This window comes from Camelus bactrianus, chromosome 5, assembly GCF_048773025.1.
Source record: "Camelus bactrianus isolate YW-2024 breed Bactrian camel chromosome 5, ASM4877302v1, whole genome shotgun sequence".
In the NCBI taxonomy this organism is placed as follows: Eukaryota; Metazoa; Chordata; class Mammalia; order Artiodactyla; family Camelidae; genus Camelus; species Camelus bactrianus.
The window spans coordinates 24,181,868-24,202,921 of NC_133543.1; the positions used below are offsets into that span (position 1 = coordinate 24,181,868).

Consider the following 21,054-nt stretch of genomic DNA (forward strand, 5'->3'; position numbering starts at 1 on the left):
GTTAAGAAGCAGGACAGGCATGGTTGTGAGGGCAGGCTTGAGTCAGACAGCTCGGGTGGGTTTCAGCTCTACCCCGTACTCGCAGCGCCCCCTCAGGCAGCCCTGACGTGGGCCAGCTGACGATTCCTCTTGGCAGACAAGCCTTTCCAGCCCCTTCCCCTTGACGCTCACTGTTCCTCAAACCCATGTCTTTCCAGGCCTTCACCTCTGAGCCTCAGTTTCCTCATCCCTAATGTAGGCTAATTCCACCTACTTTGCAGGGACTTGTGAGGATGCAGTGAGGCGGTGAATATAAAGCGCTGAGGTACGTTGTCGACCTCAGAGCAAGTGTTTAGTCAATAGCACTAAGTCAGTATTGGCATCACCTATGTAATAGTATAATAGTCTTACGATTGTTAGTGACAGTCTAGATTTCCACTAGACTATAAGCAGCGTGGGCAGGATATATATCTGTCTCACTGCTGTATTCTCGGGACCCAGTGTAGTGATTTACCTAACGGATGGATGGGTGTCGTGGAGGGGACGAGGACTAGATATTTACCAACAAGCACACTATCAGGCAGAATGCGTTTGGTGCCAAGACCAACATGCCGGAGATGGAGGAGTGCCTGTCTTTTCTGCATCCTATAAGGACGTCTGGAGAATGCAGCAGTAAGTCTCATAGGATGAGTAGGAATTTGCAAAGCTAAGCTGAGAAATGGGCCTGGAAAGACATGGTTTGAGGAACAGTGAGCATCAAGGGGAAGGAGCTAGAAAGGCTTGTATCCTGGGAGGAGTAGCCAGGTGGCCCATGTAAAGGGCTGTCTTCCGTCTCCGGGGAGTAAAATGTGACGCACCAAACTGCCAGCTTCAACCTACTGAGGACACCTCCCAGAGAACGAGAGGGCTCCAGTGTGTTATCCGGGTCCCTTTGGAGAGGGTCTAGTTATTGAGCTTTGGGCTAGCAGCTCAGAGCTTCCCGTGGGTGATGGGTACAGTGTCACTCCTTGTCTCAACAGTTTGGGGCAGAAGTTCCCCAGACCTCTGGTGGCCAAGCCAAGAGAAGAGGTGCTGAGTGAGCATGGTACCACTGTCCACCTCAAAGCATCTTTCGCGTGTCGAAGGCTTCCGCGCCAGGGGGTCCCTCTCACAGAGATCAAAGTTTCTTCTTTCTTCAGTCTCAGAGTCCTTTAGGGTATGAGCGTCTGTGGTTGCCATAACAAAGAAACGCACCTTGGTGGTTTAAACAAGAGAAATGTATTTTCTTACCATTCAGGAGGCTACAAGTCTGAATTTAAGATGTCTGCAGGGCCGCACTCCCTCTGAAACCTCTCGTGGAGGATTTGTCCTTGCCTCTTCCACCTTCTGGTGGCCCCAGGTGCTCCTTGGCTTACAGCTGCCACATGGTGTTATCCGTGTGTGTGTGTGTGTGTGTGTGTGTGTGTGTGTGTGTTCTTCTCCACTTCTTAGAAGACATCAGTCATACTGGATTAGGATTCACCCTGAATCAGTATGATCTCATCTTAACGTGATTACATCTGGGAAGACCTTATTTCCAAGTGAGGTCACATTCACAGATATGGGGAGTTAGGACTCCGGCATGTCTTTCAGAGGGAAGGAGTTCAACCCACAACACTTAGTTAAGTGTGCGTGCCCTTAAAGAGGAGTAATTTAAAAGCTAAGGTAGAGGCAGAAAATCATGGGTCACAGAGTCCAAAACTTTTTAGGTAACAGATGCCTTTTGTCAAACAAAAATCTCATGGGAAGGCCAGCTACAGAAAACACTGAGAGCGGGGCACTGAGTTCTGTCTGCTCCCTCCCACGTGAAGCTGGCTCTGTTCACGCCATGAAACCTCCAGTGCTCCACGTTTTAAAACCCTGGTCAGGCTTTTCCCAAAAATGGTTTAAGGCCACTTAAAAGGAAAAAAATAAATAATTATAATAGTAGGTGATATGTAGGAAGAACCTCTTTCTACATGTCTAGAATCTCTCTGTACATCTCATTTAATCTAATCTCATTTAATCCTTCTGCAAATAAGAAAATTAAGGTTTAAAGAAGTTAACTAATTTACCCAAGATGGCACAGCTAGTAAGTTGTAGAACCTGGGTTGAAACTAGTATTTTTGACTAGTTTGTTAAGATAATATAAGATTTAAAAAGAAAAACAACATGAAATGAAGTAAAGGGAAAGCTAAGAGTGGATAAAGTAAGGAATGAGATTAATACAAAAACTGTTGTCATTATAATCCTTATACTTGTTATAAATGGGTCAGAAATCTGCTGCCAAGCTTTCTCATATTGAATTACAAGTTTTTAAGTTACCTGACATTCAAAAATGCAAGAAATCATGACCCATCATTTAAAGAGGACACTATCAATAAAACCAGACTCAGAGATTGCCCAGGTGTTGGAATTATCGGACAGTGACTTTAAAATGCTATGATTAATATATTAAAAGGCTTGATAATAAAGGTGGATACTATCTGTGAACAGATGGGGGGTTTCAGCAGAGAGATGGGAACTTAAGCCAAATGAAAAAATGGTAGAACTGAAAAGCATAGTATCAGAAATGAACTCTTTGAGGGGGCTTATCAGCAGACTGTAGACAGCAGAGGAAAATAATCAGTGAACTTAAAGACTTGTCAATAGAAATTATTGAAATTAGCCCAAAAAAATGATATGAAAAGGAACATATGAAATATGTAGGAATATCAAAATGCATAACTTACTTGTAATTGGCATCTCAAGGGAAGAGAAAATGGCTGGAAGAAATATTTGTGAAAAGATAATGGCTAAGTATTTTCTAAAATTAATGAATGACATCAACCTACAGATTCTGGGAGCTCAGTGAAGCCCAAACAGGGTAAATATAGAGAAAAACACACTTAGGTACATCATATCAAACTGCCAGAAACGAAAGATAAGGAAAATAATCTTGAAAGCAGCCAGAGAAAAATGTATTACATTCAGAGGAATGGAAGACCCCCAACTTCCCATCAGAAATAATGGAGGCCACAACAGAGTCCCCAGGAGCCAGAATGGCTTTAAGTTGGCCACAATAGAGAGTCTGAATTTTATTCGAAGTATGATGGGTAGTTTTGAGCAGGGGGATGACATGACCTATTTTAGATTTGAAATCAAGAGAAATTACATGAAATGTTTGGCTTAAAATTCCCTACTTAGCATATGGAGGAGACAGGACTCAGCCCCTGATCTTCCAGTACTTTCTAAGACCATCTCTCATTGAAGGATGCCACGCCACCTGTCAGGTGGGGCCATGGAGGGGTTAACAGAGCAGTTCCCTGGAGAAACTATACCCTAACTTTGAATGCTGAGTGGCAGAAAAGGAGACGGGAATGGGGGTTAAAGAGGAGAAAATGGAGAAAAAGATGGGGAAGTAAGGGAAAATTTCCAAAGCCAGCAGGACTGCACCGTGCAGCCTACAGGCATCCTTCCTGCGGCCCTAAGAGTCACAGTCCTTTTTCCATGAAGCACGATGACCAAGAACACTCCTCTTGCTTCTCCACAACTGGTCCTACTTGGGGACATCAGTGACTGGTGTGGTTTCAACATGCCCTTTCACCCCATCCCCTAAAGAGTCCTTGACTTGTTCCTGAAGGGCTGTTACGCAGAAAACCGGCACACACAGAGGCCCGGATCTTGGCATCAGCCTCTCCATCAGAAGCTCGCTAGCCCTTGTTATTCCTGAAGCCAGGGGTCTGGAGAGCTTTCCCACATGGATGGCCCTGCTCCCACCCACAGCAGGATGGGTAGTGACTCACTGACAGGTGGCTTAAGAGTACTTTTTGTTGTTGTTGCTTTTCCTTTGTAGGAAAATTGGCTATCTTTTCAAATAGTCAACTGTCCACAAAGCAATTAATGAGTCAACATCCCTTTGATTAAACTGGGTTAGGTTGGGAGGAGGACACAGGAAGAGCCATTTTTCTGTATTTATTGCATGAACCCCTTCAAGGTAATCCACATCCATTCCTAATGGCTGTTCTCTGGGGTACGTGGTAGGAACAGTCCTTGAGTATTCAGCCTGCTTCCCACCACGTGCCCGGATCTGTTGGTCCCATGGCAGATGGCCACCGATGTTTGTTTCTCTCACTCTAGACATTCTACATATCCCCTTTTGAATGAGCCCGGGATGCCAACCTCAATTGTAGTTTTGTTGTTGTTCTGATTCCTTCACATCTTTTCCTGCAGACAGGGGAAGGGACGTATCTCAAGCCAGTTAGAGAAAGTGTCTGGAATCACCCACAGGCTGAATAAATATTCTTTAAAAGAAAAGAAGAATTCTACATTTGGTGTGAAGGACTGTGTTTGGGTTAGAGAGGGCACAGCAAGTGCAAAACCTTGAGGTGAGAAGGTGCAGACTTGGCACATGTCAGTTAAAGTATTTTGAGCTCTTCTGAGATGAACTATCGAGGAGCAAAAGGACCTCGGTTCTTGCAGGGTAGTCCTGCCCTGATGTTACAGGGCTCATGGCTCAGCCTCTTTTGGCTCTGTCTGGACGGATGTGTGCAAGGATGGCTGACTTACAACCTGTGTGAGTTGTCCTCTAATTATGCACTCAAAGATACGTTATAAAATGAACAATCGTGGTTGAAGATTTCAGGTGTAATGTGTGAACCAACACACACAAAAGCAGAACATGTCTTGAGACCAACTACTTGGCTGCCCACAGAGGGGTATCTTTGCTGCCAGCTGACCCATTTTCAGCAGATCTCAGCACACAGATGTTTCGTCCAGCTCTTCACCCTGTAGATTAGAGCTAGGTCAGTGTAGTGCAAGATGGTGGATGTGCTCCGCTGTCCTGCTGACACATGCTGCTGGACCCTCTGAAGCTGTAACAAACTGGATAGCCGGTGGTTTCCTCCCAAGAGAAATTTCCATTTCAGGTTAATAAAGCCAGCTAGCTGCCCCTAAAAGCACAGACCTTGTAGCCTTGGCACGAGCATTCCAGAGCTCAAATCCACATTTCTTCCCTTTCCCTTAGGTGTCACAGTGTTGCTCAGGTTGTCTCCTCCACTTCAGGGAAGCACTTTCTACATTGCTTGCTACCCTCAAATAAAGTCTAGGCTCCTTAGAGTAGAAATCTCAAGTCTTTTGTGGAAATCCAGTGACCCTCTTCCTAGCGTGTCTCCCCAGAATGCATGATCCTAGTTCTGTCCTCCTGCTCTCCTTTCACGTCTAGTCTCCCACTACTTGCTGCACCTGGGACGTCTTCCGCATCTTGGCCCTCCTCAGTCCTGTCTTGCTAGAATCGTAGCTAGCCTTAAGAGCCCAGCATGAGCAGGCATTGGCTTTGACCTTCTAGCGTCCTAGGACCCTCTGGCTGAACTCCCTGTGATGCTTAATCCCTCTGTTTTTGCACCATGAGTTCTTTGGGTACATACTTACCTACTAATGCAAAACAAACATTTTGTCACTGTCATGGGTCCTTAAACCACTCATCAGGTGCCTTTCTCAGGGCAGGGAGTGTGCATTCATTCACCAGATGTTTGGTGCTCAGCACCGGGATACAGATGACCCAGCAGCCATGGACCCTGCCCCCTGGAGCTTGCCTTCTAACAAGTGACACTCCCCACCTTTGGCTGAATGCCTACCATGTGCTAGACACTGAACTTAGCACTTTCCTTTTTCTCTCCTGTAATCTTCACCACAGCTTCCAGGAGGTGGGTTTTTCTTATCACCATCTTACACATGAAGAATCTGAGGCTCAGAAATGGTAGGTAATTTGCTCAGGGCCCCACAACTGATAAGGAGCAGAGTGAGATTGTGAAGCCAGCTCTGCTGACTTCCAAGTTCATAGTCTTAGCCTTGCAAGGCTGCCTGCAGGTGTTGGGGCCTGAGTGCATGTGCATCAGTGGAAGACGGGGTAAGAGTCACCTGTCCCGAGTCCTCCTCTCTCACGATACCATGTTCTGTTTCTGCAGATTGAGCCATACATGCCCTACGAATTCACATGTGAGGGGATGCTACAGAGAATCAACGCTTTCATTGAAAAACAGGTAAGGCTCTCCAGAAGTCTGTCTGTCTTTGCGGGGTCCTGCTTCCTGTTACCCCAGAGGGCTCTCATGAACAGTGACGAGCTCACCGTATTTCTGTGGTTATTTCCCTGATTTGGAGGACTCCACAGGCTGGATAATGGCTTGCTAAAATGCTAAAGTAGGCACTGTCGTGGTCACCCAAAGGAGTCAGCCTGTCCTTGGTGTAAGAATGTTCTTTATGATGGTGGAAGGTCAAATGGAAACTTAAGGAACTGGATGATCAAGATGGAAACGTCCTCCGCCATCAGACCCGCTCCCTGAATGTATTCTGGGGCCCTCACAAAGACCTAGTAGGGAGGGGGACAGAGAGACGGCCAAGTATGTTAGCACTCTGTAGGGGCTGTTCAAACAGTTTTAAAAATAGGACCCCTATTCAAATGAAACTTTACATGAAACCCAAGGATATGAAACAGATAAAAGCAGAACTTCACTTCCAAAGCAGGGGAGGGTTCCCAGGGTCCCACCACCCCCAACAGAGTTGGGAAACTATGTCTCATGCTTACAGAAGTGAGGCCAAAAGTGTCATTGCCGTCTTTATAACACTTTAATCCCTTAGGCTTCAAAAGCAACACAGAGCTAGAAATAGGCAGACAGAGAACCCCCGGGGGTAGGGGGACTGAGACACCTTGACCAGATTCCAGAAATAAGGGGCTGCTCTTCAAGGGCAAAGCGGAGCCTCTTGGGGCGATGGAGAGATCTTGACACCGTAGGGGAGCAGGGCTCTGAAGGCCGAGAGGAGAAATGCTGTGTTGAAATGTGAGTAGGTGCAGACTGTAGGCCAAGGCAGGTTTCAGAGGAAAGATTTGAGGCAAGACTGGTGAGCAGCGGACAAGCCCGCGTGCAGCTGCTGGATGGGCAAAGCAGGGCAGACGCTTCAGGGTGCTGTGTCTGATGCTCTGAAGTTTTGCTGGTGGCAAGAGGGTGCACTCTGCAGCCAGCCCTCTGGGGTCCAGCCCCGCCGCTGAGACTTTCTGGTTGTGTGACTGGGGACGTGTTACCGAGCCTCTCTTTGCCTTAGTTTCCTCTCCTGTAAAATGAGGATAATGACAGAACCTCACGGGGCTGCTGTGAGCATTAATGAGCTGGTAACAGGCGACGTGCTTAGAACAGGGCTGCCACACACTGCTCAAGAAAGACAGACTAGTCCTGGTGATTCTCTAGTATATTCTACTTTATTATATAATTGTCTTGTAGTCTTTTTTTTTTTTTACTGAGCTGTAGTTGATTTACAATGTTGTATTAGTTTCAAGGGTACAGCATAGTGATTCAGTTATATGTACATATACATATTCTTTTTCAGATTCTTTTCCATTGTAAATTATTACAAGATACTGAATATAGTTCCCTGGGCTATACAGTAGGACCTTTTTTATTTATTTTATATATAATAGTGTATATATGTTCATCTAAACTCCTAATTTATCCCTTTCCCCCACCTCTTTCCCCTTTGATAACCATAGTTTGTTTTCTGTCTATGAGTCTATTTCTGGCTTATAAATAAGTTCATTAGTGTCTTTTTTTAGATTCCACATATAAGTGATATCATATTATGTTTGTCTTTCTCTGTCAGACTTACTTCACTTAATATGATCATCTCTAGGTCCATCCATGTCGCTGCAAGTGGCATTATTTCATTCTTTTTTATGGCTGAGTAGTAGTCCATTGTGTGTATATATGTGTGTGTGTGTATATATATACACACACCACATCTTCTTTATCCATTTATCTGTCAGTGGGCACTGAGGTTGCTTCCATGTCTTGGCTTTTGTAAGTGGTGCTGCTGTGTATTGTATTCTTGTATATTATTAAATAACATAATACATTCCACAGTATTACTCATCAGACTTTACCACAAGAGCTGAGCATCTGAATTACTATCTCATTTGTTCTTTATATGACACCCAACTTAAGAATTGACAGTATCATCATCCTAACTCTAACAGCCCTTCATGCACAGACTTTATGCCAACATGTCAGGGGCACATCCCAGTGCATCATTCATTTATCCCCACAGTGATCCCAGGAGGCAGCAGTCAGAACCCCATTCTCTGGACAGTGGGAGCCAGAAGTCTCGGTAGCAGGGCTAAATCCTGGAATCAGGGTTTGAGGTTGGTTTGGTCTGGGTCCAGACCTGCACCAGCGGTGTGTTGCCAGGACCTCAGGTGACGGCAGTGGCCCCGGAGCTCTGCTTCCCGTCTTCTTTGAGCTCCAGGTGCTGCAGGCCCTCCTGAAGGTGCAGGCGGGCGCAGCTGTGGCTCCCCGGGCAGTGAGCTCTAGCGCATCCCGCTCTCACGGCCCTCCCCGGAGCTGGCTCTTACCAGCAGCCCTGCAGCTGCTTCCGGAACCCCCTGCCTTCTCTCCTGTCTCCACTTCCTCTCAGGGAAAACGGTTACTCACCACCATGTGTAAAAAGACTCTATCACATTTATATGAAGGCTTTATTTCTTTCCTCCCTAAGGAAATCTTGAATCCCAGCCAGTCCTTAGAAGTTCTCTTGTGGCCCGTCTGTTGTGAATCTATTGGTTTCCCTTCAGACAGGAAGGTCTCGTTCCCCAAACAGACCTTGCTAAATGCTCCGTGTGCAGGGTCACACCCAGCTCACTCCCCTTTGTGTGGCAAGTGCCTAGCCCCTGCCTGGCACATAGTAGGTCCACAAAAGCTGAAGAAATGAGTAAATAAATAAGGGGCTGAGTGAGTGCGTGTGCTTTTTATTCACATGGGCCAGGAACTAGGAGGCTCAGGTTGGCCCTTAAGATTATTTGGAAAACATACCACTAAAATCGTCTTCCAGAAAACATGTCAATAAAGCTGCCCTTTCGCACTAGCTCCTGGGCATAGAATTTTTTTTCTGCAGAGCTCTGCGGTTCACAGGAATCCACAGATTTCTGTTTTGCCTGCTGTCATTTATCCGTTCATCCACTCTGTAAATATTTGCCAGCTTGGGTAGGCTGCAGACTGTGCTGGGAGGTGGGAAAGAAGAGATGTCAAAGGATGAGTCTCTGACCTCAAGTAGCTCCAGGGTTCGCAGAGAAGCAGGTCAGGTCCTCGGTGGTGCTGCTGCCCTGGCTCCGCCTGTAATAGCGACGACCTGGGGTGCCTGGGACCGCATAACTCAAGCTGCAGGGAGGGGAGGGAGATTCTGTCTAGAAGCATTTTGCAGGAGATGAGTCCAAAAAGCAAAGATGTCAAGCTGCAAAGGCTTAGGGGCAAAAAGAGAAACCGTGGTAAAATTATTGGAAGTTTAGATGTGACTGAAAAGAGGGATGAGGTGAGGGACAAGGTTGGAGGTGGAGACACATCATGAAAAGATGCTAAGGCTCAGCTGAAGAATTCAGATTTGATTCTGGGACAAGAGGAGGCTGACGAAAGGCTTTAACCCGGGAGTAGGGCAGTGATGCTACCGCATGGGTGTTTTAGAAAAGTGACACCAGGAATCTTGTGTTTGGGGCATTTCTTATTCCACATGCTCTCGGTGCTGCTAAGTGAGCCATAAAGGGGCCCGTGTTGAGTTATCCCAGGCTTTTATGGAGGGTTGTGTTGAAGCCGTAATGTTCCCCCAACTCCAGAGGGAAATTAGGAAACCAAGACCCCACTGGCTTGCAGATTGGGTCTTCTGCCTCTAACGATTAACTGCAGGCTCTCGTGTTTTAGAGCTTGGGGTGTTCGTTATTTTTGCAGCCAAAAGATTATCTTCAAAGAGCAGTGAGAGGCGAGAGGGGTGTTACTGGTGGGAACAGGAAAGCCTCAAGCTCCAAAGGGTGGTGGTAGCACACGCTTCCCGTCCCTTCAACTGTAGGAGCCCTGCGGCCCTCATTAGGCTGGTCTCTGCCTTCATCAGAGTCCTCCGTGTGGTCCACTGGGGGAAGAAGGAAGCTTTTATCCCACAACCCTTTCAAGATTGTCCCTCACACTCACCCCCAGGCAGCAGGAGCCAGAGGAAGCCAATTGACAGCAATTGAGAGAGCCCCGGGCCGTGGCATGTGCTCAGAGCACAGGATAGCCGCTGAGTACGAACCTACCCCGCCAACCCAGGCGGTTCCCGATGGGGATGGATCCTGGCTTTAGGAAAACACTTGCTTTTCCCTTAATGCCCTCTCTCCCTCACTGTACTGAAAAGGCTGATTTGGCCTGCCCACTCTTTTATATCAGCTCCCCCAAAAAAGGCACTCTCTCTAGCAGCAGGAGTTGGTACCAAGGAGAAGACCCCTTGTGTAACTGAAGATCATGAGCCCTCCTCATCCCTAACCCGAGTGTGTCCTGGCCTGTGAAGGTTCTCACTGTGCGTTTCTTGGGAGAGGCGTAGGTGGCCTCAGGACAGAGGGGAGAGCAGGTTTTTTTGAGGAACGGCCCGTGTTCAGATTGATTTCTGAAAACCATACGTAGGCTCTTTAACTCTATTTTCTGCTTCGTGTAAAGACCCTATAAAATACCCTACAGTATGATTGTGCTCATATTATTTTGCAAGGAGCTGTGTAGTTTATGTGAAAAGCATTCTGGAGACTTGGAGGGAAAAAAGGAGTTAACTCCAAGAGCCACATGGGAGTGAGCTTCAGCTGCTGGGGAGTCTCGCTCCCTGGGGCCCGTCCTGAACGTCGTCATGGGGCCCGTTCTAGATGCAAGGCCAAGCCTGCACGGCAGTGGGTCTGGGGAGGCCAGGGTAGGGGGCAGTGGTGGAGGCGCCAGGTTACAGGGGAAGAGGGAGAGGAACTGAACAAGGGAGAAGGTTGGCAGTAGCGTAAGGAATGTTTGCTGTTTTGAGAAACCAGTGGTTGCTGTTTGCCCAGCCTTTCCTGAACCGAGAGGGACTGGGGTGGGTAATGATTGAGCGTTGGAACCTGGGAGTCCGACAGCCAGGTTCACACCCTGGCTCTGCCCTCGCTCTCTTAGTGACCTTGGGCAAGTTTCCTGACCTCTCTGTGCTGTTTCCTCTTCTGTGCAGTGGGGACAGTGCTACCTGCCCCACAGGCTCGTGGAGGAGCCAGCAGATGAGCACATGTTTAAGTACATGGCCCAGAAGATGTCCTCTGAGAGCCTTAACTACTTGTTGCTACAGGAGCCCAGAAACCAGCTGAGGTGTGTTTTTCTAAACAGCTTCATTGAGGTATAATTTGCAGACCCTAAAATTCGCTCCATGTGAGGGTACAATTCAATGGTGGGGCTTTTTCAGTAAATTGATAGAGTTGTGCATTTACCTCCACAGTCTCAGTTTTATAATGTTTCCATCGCCCCAAAAAAAGCTCTTTTGTTCCTCTGTCTAGTCAGTCCTTACTTGTTCCCCCAGCCCCAGGAAAACACTGATCTGACTTTTCCTCTTCTGGAGATGTCTCAGTGTAATGTTTGTGAGGTCCATGCACTCTGTAGCAGGTATCAGTACTTCATTCTTTTTCATTGCTGAATAGTATTCCATTCATTGTACAGATAGACCACTTTGTTTATCCATTCTCTGGTTGATGGGCATTTGGATCATTTCCACCTTTTGGCCATTGTGAAGAGTAGAGTGCCGCCTTGAACATTCGCATGCACGTGGGCGTACGTTTTCATTTCTCCCTGTAGACTGCTAGTGGTGGAAGAGTATGGAACGTGGGAGGTTTGTGTCTAGCTGTTCCTGACGTGTGCTGGTTGGCTCGTTGATTTGCACTGTGAAGATCATTGCAGAGATGAGTCACAGCTCAGCTTCACAGCCACCTTCTCTGTGCCCTTATGGAAACACTAATTTACACCCGCCACTGGGGATCAGCCCCAGGGGCTACTTGTGGATGGAGTTCACTCCTTTTGAAGGCAGCACAGGCTGACAGTGCTGGGTACCAGCTGGCAACAGAAATTATTCAATCCAGTCAGTCTGTATATATTGAACACTTTTTCTGTGCTTGGCCCTGGATTTCCCGGCTGTAACATAAATAGCAGCTATGTCCCTGACCTCCCACATAGCTGGCTGAGTTTGGCCCAAACCCCAGATTCATGGGCTTGAATCTCCCCTCCTTTTTATTTTGCAAATTCTTGACCTTCCTTTAGATCTTGACTCCAGACTTGTATCTGAGCCTGTTTTTCTTGGTTCCAGACAGTATGTGTTTCCATAGAAATCTGCTCGCACACACCTAATATGTTATGGACATGGTAACTCAATCAAAGGTGTGGCCAGACCTCCACTCAGGGTGGAGGGTTTGTGGAAGAGATCTCATCACGTGCAACCAAGAGGGAGGGGCAAGCCAGCCCCTCCACCGAGTGCTTCCCTCCTAGGGAGAGCCTGCCTCCTGCCCCCACCCCAGTCTTCTCCAGCTCTTTGGGTGTTTTGTGAATAACGTCTTTGCACGCTGTTTCTTCGCCTCTGTTACAAAGGCATACCCGCTTCATCTTTTTACACAGTACTTTGTGTTCATTTGTTCAGAACATTACTTTTTCTCATAAGTTTGATTCATAAACCTTTCTTATTATGGTTACTGCAGGAAATTTTCAGTCAAGCAAATTTAGGGAAATTTGGTGACTGGTTGAAATAAGTTTTAGAGAGGAATGCAGATGTTCTGTGTTCTAAGTGGGCTTGTTAACCAGATTGGAAATTACTGTTTATGTCTCTCCTATTGTATAAAGTTTCTCTGAATTAGAATATTGTTCTTTTCCACTTCTACTGTCAAAGCCTCTGGATATCAAAACCATTTCATAAAGTTCAACAACTCTATTTTGAACACCAGTTATCTGCAAAGCACCATGTTTATGATAAGCCACTAACTCCTACTGAGCCTACAAAACCCAGCTCAGAAGCCCCTGTCTCCTGGAAGCCTTCTCTGATTGCCACCCCCACCCCCTTTCCCTTCCCTGGAGTTAATTGTCTCTCTCCTCTTAGTGTCTTTTACATCCTATTCGGACCTCTATTTTATACTGTTCAGTAATTTTTAAATGCCAGCCTCTCTTACTACACTGAGCCTTTGAGCCCAGGGACTGTCTCATTCACACTCCTGTTTCCAGCATCCAGCGTAGGCTTTAATAGTCATTGGTAAAGTTTGGAGTGGATGCATGAGAAGACCGTCAAAGCAGCTGTGACATGAGCATTTGGTGGAGCTTTGTTGAACAGAGGTGCCAGGGTCTGCTCCGAGGCTGTCCTCTCTCCTGCCCTGTTGTGTAGCTTCCTAACTGTCTCTGCTCCTGCCTTCTGTTAGCACAGCAGACCGTCTCATTCCTCTGCTCAGAACTCTCCAGTGCCTTTTAGCTCACAGGCCAAGGCTTTACATGGGTCCCCAAAGCTCTGTGTGCTCTGACCCCCTGGGACCTCCCAGACTCCATCTCTTCCTACTGCCGGCCCCCAACACGCACACACTGCTCAAGCTTCGTGGAACTCCCAGCTCCTCCTGGAACCTGCTAGACACTCTGTTGTCAGAGCCTCCAACCTCGGTTTGCCTCTGCCTGGAATGTCCTTCCCAGATATTTGCACGGCTCACTCCTTTATTTCCTTGGGTCTTTCCTTGAATGTCACCTTCTCAGTGATGCCTTATCTGAACACCTTCTTCCCCAACAGTCTCGATGCCTTTTCCTCACTTCGTCCTTATTTAGAGCAATATAATTTATTATTTTGTTTCTCTGTCTCCCTCACTGAATATAAGCACTATAAAGGCAGGTGTCTGGCTTCCTTTTTTTTTTTTCCACCAAGTCACCCAATGAGGGCCTAGAAGAGTCCTTTGCACACAGTAGCAGTAAAAGGCGACCCATGGCCGGTGTTACTTGTATCAGGCACTTTTCTGAGTGCTTTACACATTGTAATTCATTTAAGGCCCTCTGCAGCTCCATGAGCTGGCAGTGGACATTTTCTTCATTTTACAGTTGAGGAAACGGAGGCAAAGAAAGGCTATGGAACTAGTCAAGATCGCTTAGCTGATGAACGAAGGAACTGAGATTCAAACCCAAGCAATCCGAGCTCCAGATGCTTACACTTTCCTGCTCCTTAGCAAATATTGTACTGCTGTCCAGTGATCTCAGTTCCCGCCCCCCGTAGTTACACAGTAGGCTCTGGTGTCCATTGGACTTTGAATCTCTTTATTATAATACTTCAAGGCTGTAGAAGTTTTCAGATTTCTCCAAAAAAATACAAGTAAAGTTGCTCGCATTAGCCAGCCAGAAAAACAAACCAAAAGACGACATTTAAACTTTCCCAAACATCCGTGCACCCGCTCAGCGTTGATCAGCAGTAACTACGTTGATCATTGTGTGTTTTCCTTCCTATTTGATGGACAGAGTGTCAAAGGCCAGCCAGTAAGTTTCCATGTGCCGTCAGGTGAGAGAGCGATGGCCACCAGTGAGCACTCAGCATTGCCATTCAGGGTGTCACGGGGCTGCAGTCATGCTGTCGCCCTTAGTAACAGCGTCCAGACCAAAGTTACGGTGCTGCCCGCACCTTGGCAAGTCCATGGACGGTGGTCAAGATCACCACAAAGCTGAGGCGTCAGATAAAGGTCTTCCCGCCCACTGAATGGCCTGCCTCTGGTGGTACCCAGGGCTGTGAGACAGGACACTCTGCTGACCCTCCTGCCCTGTGTCACTTTCTGAAGATTAAGCTGAATCCTATTGTCTTTAAATAACCCCGTGCATTTCTGTCATCTCAGAATTATTAGACCCTTCTGGAATCTTCTGTTTTCAGCAGATGTGAATCCAGGTTCTAGGTTTCCTGACCACATGCAGGGAAGGATTTCTGTTTGTTAAGCACCAAACTCACTCAAACTCAAGCAGGAGCATCCCCGAATTGCAGGATTGTGTGACGTGGGGGACAACGGCAGGCTCGCCTTACTTGTGGGGTCTCCAGCGCTGACTTGAGGAGACTGGAGTAGAAGTCTGCGCTGAGCGCTCACCACCTGCCGCTTGCTGTTCTCAGCAGGCAGTGGCATCACCTCCTTCAGGAAGGCGGTGGGGAGGAGCCAGAGCCGTAGGAAGTCATCAGGTTCAACCTCTTCATTCTCCTGATGGGGAGGCTGCGGCTGTAGAACGTCTGTTTTGTTCAGAGGTTGGGGCTAGTAACAGGGAGAGGCGAGGTGTACCCTCAGAACCAGCTGCCTTCAGGGCCTGGGGTGTGTTTCCCTTTGCTCTTTTTGGTTTCTTTTTGGTCACTAAAGTAATACAAGCATAGGTTTAAAAAAAAAAAGGCAAAGAGTATAGAAGGGCCCTCCTGAATGCAGCTCTGGGCTGCCTTCCAGGGCTGCACCCACCTCGTGGCTCGGGGACCGACAGGGACAGTCCCACCTGCAAGTCCCCACGTGGCCAGCAGGGTGGGGCCTGGAACATTGCCTCCCCCCACCCCGCCCCCTCTCCTAGTTCTGGGAGCCCTGGGATTATTAATCAGCTCCTCATCCACACAGTGCGGGGAAAGGAAACATGAGGAAAAAGGAAATATTCCAGAAGGACATTAGCACTGAGCAGTAAATTCCCTTGCCGTTCCTGAATCTCTTGTGTCCCTTCTCAGCGGCACCAGGTGCACCCTTACAGGGGTGTGTGCGTGGTTGTTGTACGTGCGGTTCTCTCTTCCAGTGCGCGATACAAATGGAAACACGGTACATCAGCCTTCCATCTGCTTCTTATCAGCCTTCAACCTGCCCCTTTCACCTCTCAGTATGTGGGGGCTGGGGGGGGTATGTTTCCATGTCAGCGCATAGAAACCTGCTGCATTGTTGCTTTGTGTGTGTGTGTGTATGTGTGTTCTTTGTATCTGAACAGTTACCTATTTAAATACAACCTTGAGACTATTTCAAGTCTCCTGCTTCTTTGACAGCCTGTGTCCTGTGTAGGTTTCTTTGTACCGTGAGTCTCATATGTGTGGGGTGATTTCCTCCGGGAGGAATTCAGATCCCAGGATCCTAAGCACCACTGAGCACCCCTGAGGGCTAGCCTGCCCCGAAAGGGGTTCACTGGCTCTTCAGGGTTCCTGCCCTGGCAGCATCTTCTGCAGGTTGGGCAGCCCGGGGATTGGGAGGAACTTTGCTAGGGTCCCATCGACAACGTGCAAGCGGAGAGAGAGTTGGGTGCTGGTGGTGCATGCATTCCCACCCCTGGTACCTATTCAGGCAAGGCTGGCATGAAAGCTGGGGTCCCAGGTCAGAGAGATTTCCGCTGCTCACCTGCCCTTTCCCTGGTCCCGCTTTGTCTTTCTTCTCACCACCCACCTTCTCTTCTTACCCAGGCTGCTGGCTCACCTTGTGGTGCAGGTTGCTTTCTGGTCCTCCCCATGCCCGTGACCCCCTGGACGTGCTCGTTCCGTGCACGCCCTCTCCGTCCTGGGAGGGACTGGCTGGGCCCCATCCTGAGCACCCACCACCTTCCATGCTGGGGGCACCTCTCTTTGCAGGGGGTACCAGGTTACTTCACTTCCTTTCCCACGTCTTCAGACTGTTTCTCTAGCTGTTGAATTAGTGTGTAATATTTGTTTTCAACCAGTAAACACGGAGCCTCTGTTGGGTCATGACCCCACCGTAGGTTCTATCATAGATGCCTGCAGACGTCTTGCTATGCTCCTTTGCTTCCCAGCGTCCAAGCTAGCAATCACAAGACAGTGTCACATTAGGTAACCGCCAAGTGAGGGAGACTCTGAAAATGTCTTTGCAATTAGGGTGGAGGGAGCAGACCAGTGGGTGAAGGTGGCCCTGGAGGTGGGCCTTCAAGGGCAGCACCTTTAGATAGCTCGACTGCTTCATCGTGGACGGTGATATGAGTGAGCAGCCGCCATGACCGGCAGGCAGGGCACTGTGCACGCGAAGCTGGTGCTTAGAGAAGTGAAGACCTGGGCCAAGACCGTGTTGCAGCTGAGCCCGGCTCCATCCCGGGTCTGTCTGCGTCTCACCTCCTGCCCCTCACCGCCCCGCACAGCCGGGTGCCTCCCCCACTGGCACCCCTGGTGCCTCCCCCACTGGCACCCCCGGTCCCTCAGCTGATGGCATCTTTGTCATTCTAGGACTTCTGCCACGGACAAGTGATGTGGCCGCCCCTCAGTGCCCTGCAGGTGAAGCTCGCTGAGCCCGGGCAGTCGTGCAAGCAGGTCTGTCAGGAGAACCAGCTCATCTGTGAGCCTTCGTTCTTCCAGCACCTCAATAAGGACAAGGACATGCTGAAGTAAGTGCGGGGCTCTGGCCATCCGGCCTTCAGCTCATTTGGGTTCAAGTCAGGTTGAGAGGGCTGAGGTTTTCGTTTCTAGGCTGATGGGCTGTTGGAGTAAGGCATGGAAAGGGAAGCCGGATACAGCACAACCCCCCTTCGCAGCCCAGAGGAAGTTGGCCCAGCCTTTTGGTTGTCATTTTATTAGATGTTATTTGGTTAGCATTTCATTAGATGAGGTCATCTGGCCTCCTGATAGATTTAGAATTTGAAGGGGGTTTGTATTTGCGTGAATAATGCCAAGTCCAGGCTTGGAGGTTGTGGGCGGTGTTCAGTTTGCTAATGTTGTACCCAAGAACCGCGGGGGCTGAGGTGGGCAGAGAATCACAAGCACCGTGGACCTGCCCCAAAGGTCTTCTGGCTGCAGATGGCCCAGATGGCCCCTAGCAGAGTGACAGTCTTCCAGCCCCAAGTCAGGAAGGAATGAAAAATACGGGCAGGGAGCTAGTGCAGAACTGCCCCCAGCAAATTCCGCTGCCATCTTCCCCTCCCACAGCCCCGGCCCCTTTTGCACTTTCTTCTGGCCCCTTTGGAATGAGATGCATCGCGGGGGAGTGTGAGCAGGCCTGGTTCTGCCGGGTCCCGAGCAGGGAGGTGGGTGCAACGCTGGGAAGGAGGACCTGAGCTGCACCAGGCGGGGGGCCTTCTGTATCACCGGCACTTCTCCCTCTGCAGTGGCATTTTGAGTTCGGTGTTTGCAGTTCCCAAATCTCCATGTGAGGGTCCTTCTGGCCTCTGACTCATGAGCCCTGTCAGTGCTAAATCTGTGCCCTGATATGTTTCGTACCCACCGTGGGCCACAACCTGGATCATTACCTGTCACCCCTCCCAACCATAATAGCTCTCCTGAGGCGTTTTCCCCTGAGGGATTTGCTGTCCCAACCCTTGCTGTCCACAGGGCAGGGGTCCTGCCCCAGTCTTGAAGAGGATGTTTAAGGAACAGAGTGGACTCAGGACTCACAGCTTGCCTGTCCCGTTCTGGCTTCACGCCTTGTTAGAGTGCGGTTGTCCACACACCGATTTGTTCTGGCCTGGCCGGGCCTGCCTGTAAGTCTCAGTACTCTCCAGTGAGGTGGAAAGCCTTTTTTAGAGAGAGAGCGTGGCCTCTAGCGTCTCACCTGCAGGGACGCCTCCCGAGGAGGGACACGGGGGTGCTCTTTTTATCGTTCTCTTTACGTGAAGACCCGATCAGAGGCAGCCTTGATTCTACCGTCAGAACAAAGGCCAGGCCAGCAGAGGCAGTTGGCAGCCTGCTCTGCAACCAGGGAAGCCTTGTTAGAGGGAGCGTTGGTCTGTGTCTGTCCAATGTGGCCAGAAACTTCCATCTCCAGAGCACATATCCCAGATTCTAGGTCCAGGAGGAGCTGCCTGCTCGCTCCTTTTGTAAACAGTTCCCACACCAAGGGGCTTTTTGAGGACCCCAAGTATCTCCCTGTGTTTGGTCAAAGCCTGGATTCACTGGGGGTGGATTACAGACTGTCCGCACAGATCTGTCCACGTGCAGCCCCCATCCTGCCAATGGTGGGGGGAACCCAGAGGGGACTCCTCACAGCCTGGTCCTTCCTGGCCTCCTGCCGGCCCCACCTATCTCGCCTGTCCTGCAGTCAAGGTCTCAGTCCAGCAGAGGGACAGGAAGGGAAGCCAATGGACCAGTTTCCTCTGTTCCATCCGTTTTCTCACCTGTAAAATGGGGACATCCTGGGTGATGGTGAGATAATGTGACTAGTGCTGAAGACAGAACAGAACAGCCCCAACAACCGAAGAGCTTGGGCAGGGGGGTGGCTGGGACCAGAAAAGCCAGCGCCCGCCACACCCCACCCCCACGTACCTCGCACAGCCCCGGGAGCAGAGCCCTCGGTGTGGGGCTGTCCTGCGGCCAGACCCTGTGCCACGGGACTGCTCATCAGCTCCCTTCTACCCACCCTGGTGTAGATACATGCGTTTTCTTCCTAGGAGCCGGCCATGAATGCTAATTTTGCAATAAAGCTGCCTGAAATTAATTCTCTGAGCGTAAGGGCCCTATTGAATACTTTGTTTCTGCATTTGCAAATACTGATAATATTGTGAATGTCCCACTGTCCGGCAAGTCTATGGAGGGCCTCCTCAGTGAGGCCGTCCCGGCTTATCCCTGTTCATGGCCACTTAGCAGCCAGCGGCTCCTCCAGCCCAGTGCTGCTCCTTCTCCGTCATGGGGCCTGGTTCTCCGTCTCGGGGTGTCCATGACCTTGAGGAATCACCTGACCTCGCTGAGCAGCATGAATTTACGTGGCATGAATTGAGCCCTTCGGAGCATTTGTGCTGCCGTCTTGAATTGGGGAAGCAGGCAGCTGGTCCCTGAGCTACTATTCAGGCAGTGTGTGGTTGGAGGGCCGGAGAGGTGGCTACAAACTCTTCGGCACAGAGCATGCGTGAGTCCCATGGGACCCGACCTGACCCAGACCAGGGCGAAGGGTCCAGAGGTCAGAGGAGCCGGAGTCCATGCGAGTGTGGCCCCGGGGGAGTGTCCCCGCTCCACAAATAGGAACAGGTGTTAATGGGATGTCCTCGGTCACTTTGCTACCTTTTCAAGTTGTATCTTCTGAAATAGTCAATTATTGACTATTAGTCAAGAGTTGATATTGACTGTTAGTCGGTAGTGAATAATAGTCACTTACTGAGTTGAGGGTTGCTTTTTGAAGAATTCTCAGCCATGAAGCCTAGGCCGTGAGTACTTCGGCACCTGTGAAGCCAGGAGGTAGCCCTGAGTACGAGGGGTCCTGAGGGAGTCTGGGGGGACTTGGTGGATACGGGGTTGGGATTGGCAGTGCAGGGGTGAGAAGGGGAAGGACCCTGGGGTGGGGAGGGGGGAGACGGGAGGGGTAAGACCAGCAGGAGGGGCCCTGCTCCCATCTTGTCATCCTGCGTGCGCGGAGGGACGGCGGCTTCTGCCCTCCCAGGAAATGGGCAGCCCCACGGGAAGGTCGGGCTTTGCCCTTTTCTTTTTCTTCAGGAGCTGCAAACTATAAACTGAGGGTAGGTGGGGTTCAGAAGCCCCCACATGCATCCTGTAAGAGAAGCCATTGAGGCCAGCTGGAGACAGTCGGCACTACAGGGGCCAGTGGAAAGGAAACAGCTCGCTGTGCCGAGGGTCTGAGTGGGTGTCTGTGAGAAAGAGAGAAAGGGACACACACACACCGCAGGAACAGAGACACACACAGTGACACACACACCCTGAAAAGGTGAGGGACCACTGGTGGGAGATGAGGATGCGCTCCAGCGATGGGGAAGATCTCCCCCGCTGAGGACGTGGGCGCCGCAGCTCAGCGAGGATGATGGAGGTGCCTTTCTGACTGCCTGGAGCTCTGGGGCAGGGACCTGCACACCAATAGTGGGAGAGCTCCCCAGGGTCGGGTTGGGGTCCCATCCAAGAGTGGCCCCGGCACTTTGTGGAACCTCTGGGGAGCTGCTGCGGGGCGGCTCACTGGTGGCTCCAGGGAACACCAGCTTCGGCACTGTTTGGTGGTCTCTGGACATCACCTTGGGCAGGCTGCTCGCGGCAGCCTCGCACTCATGTGCACACACGCTAAGACGCCAGGAGTCAGCCTGGATCTGAGTCAGGTGACCGGGCAGGGGCACGGGAGCTTCTTCCTGGCTGCTGGCAACTGCCCCCCGTGCCACGGGGTCTGAGATGACTTGTGGAGATTTCCACGCTCCTGATGAGCAGTGCACCAGGCAGATGGCTTGAGTTAGGACATAGCAGCTGCTGTAATACACCTAAATAAATAAATAGTGTAAGCATAAATCTGTATCCCAAGGCCCCATTCCATATGGAAACTTTTAATGTATAATTGAGCTCTGGAGACCCCCTTTCTGTGGTGGGTCCGGAGGAGTATCCTGCGAAAGACCTGGTCGTTTTTAC

The 21,054-nt window shown here is 49.8% G+C and overlaps 1 protein-coding gene across 7 annotated transcripts in view; it reads left to right on the forward strand.

Annotated features, from left to right (window-relative positions):
* MGAT5 (alpha-1,6-mannosylglycoprotein 6-beta-N-acetylglucosaminyltransferase) overlaps positions 1-21,054 on the forward strand; it is a 333,558-nt gene that overhangs the window by 305,042 nt on the left and 7,462 nt on the right. For all 7 annotated transcript variants that reach the window (XM_074363551.1, XM_074363550.1, XM_074363548.1 and 4 more), the window contains 2 exons: positions 5,922-5,996; positions 16,957-17,114. In XM_074363551.1, coding sequence (XP_074219652.1) covers positions 5,922-5,996; positions 16,957-17,114 — 233 coding nt within the window. The remainder of the gene's footprint in view (positions 1-5,921; positions 5,997-16,956; positions 17,115-21,054) is intronic.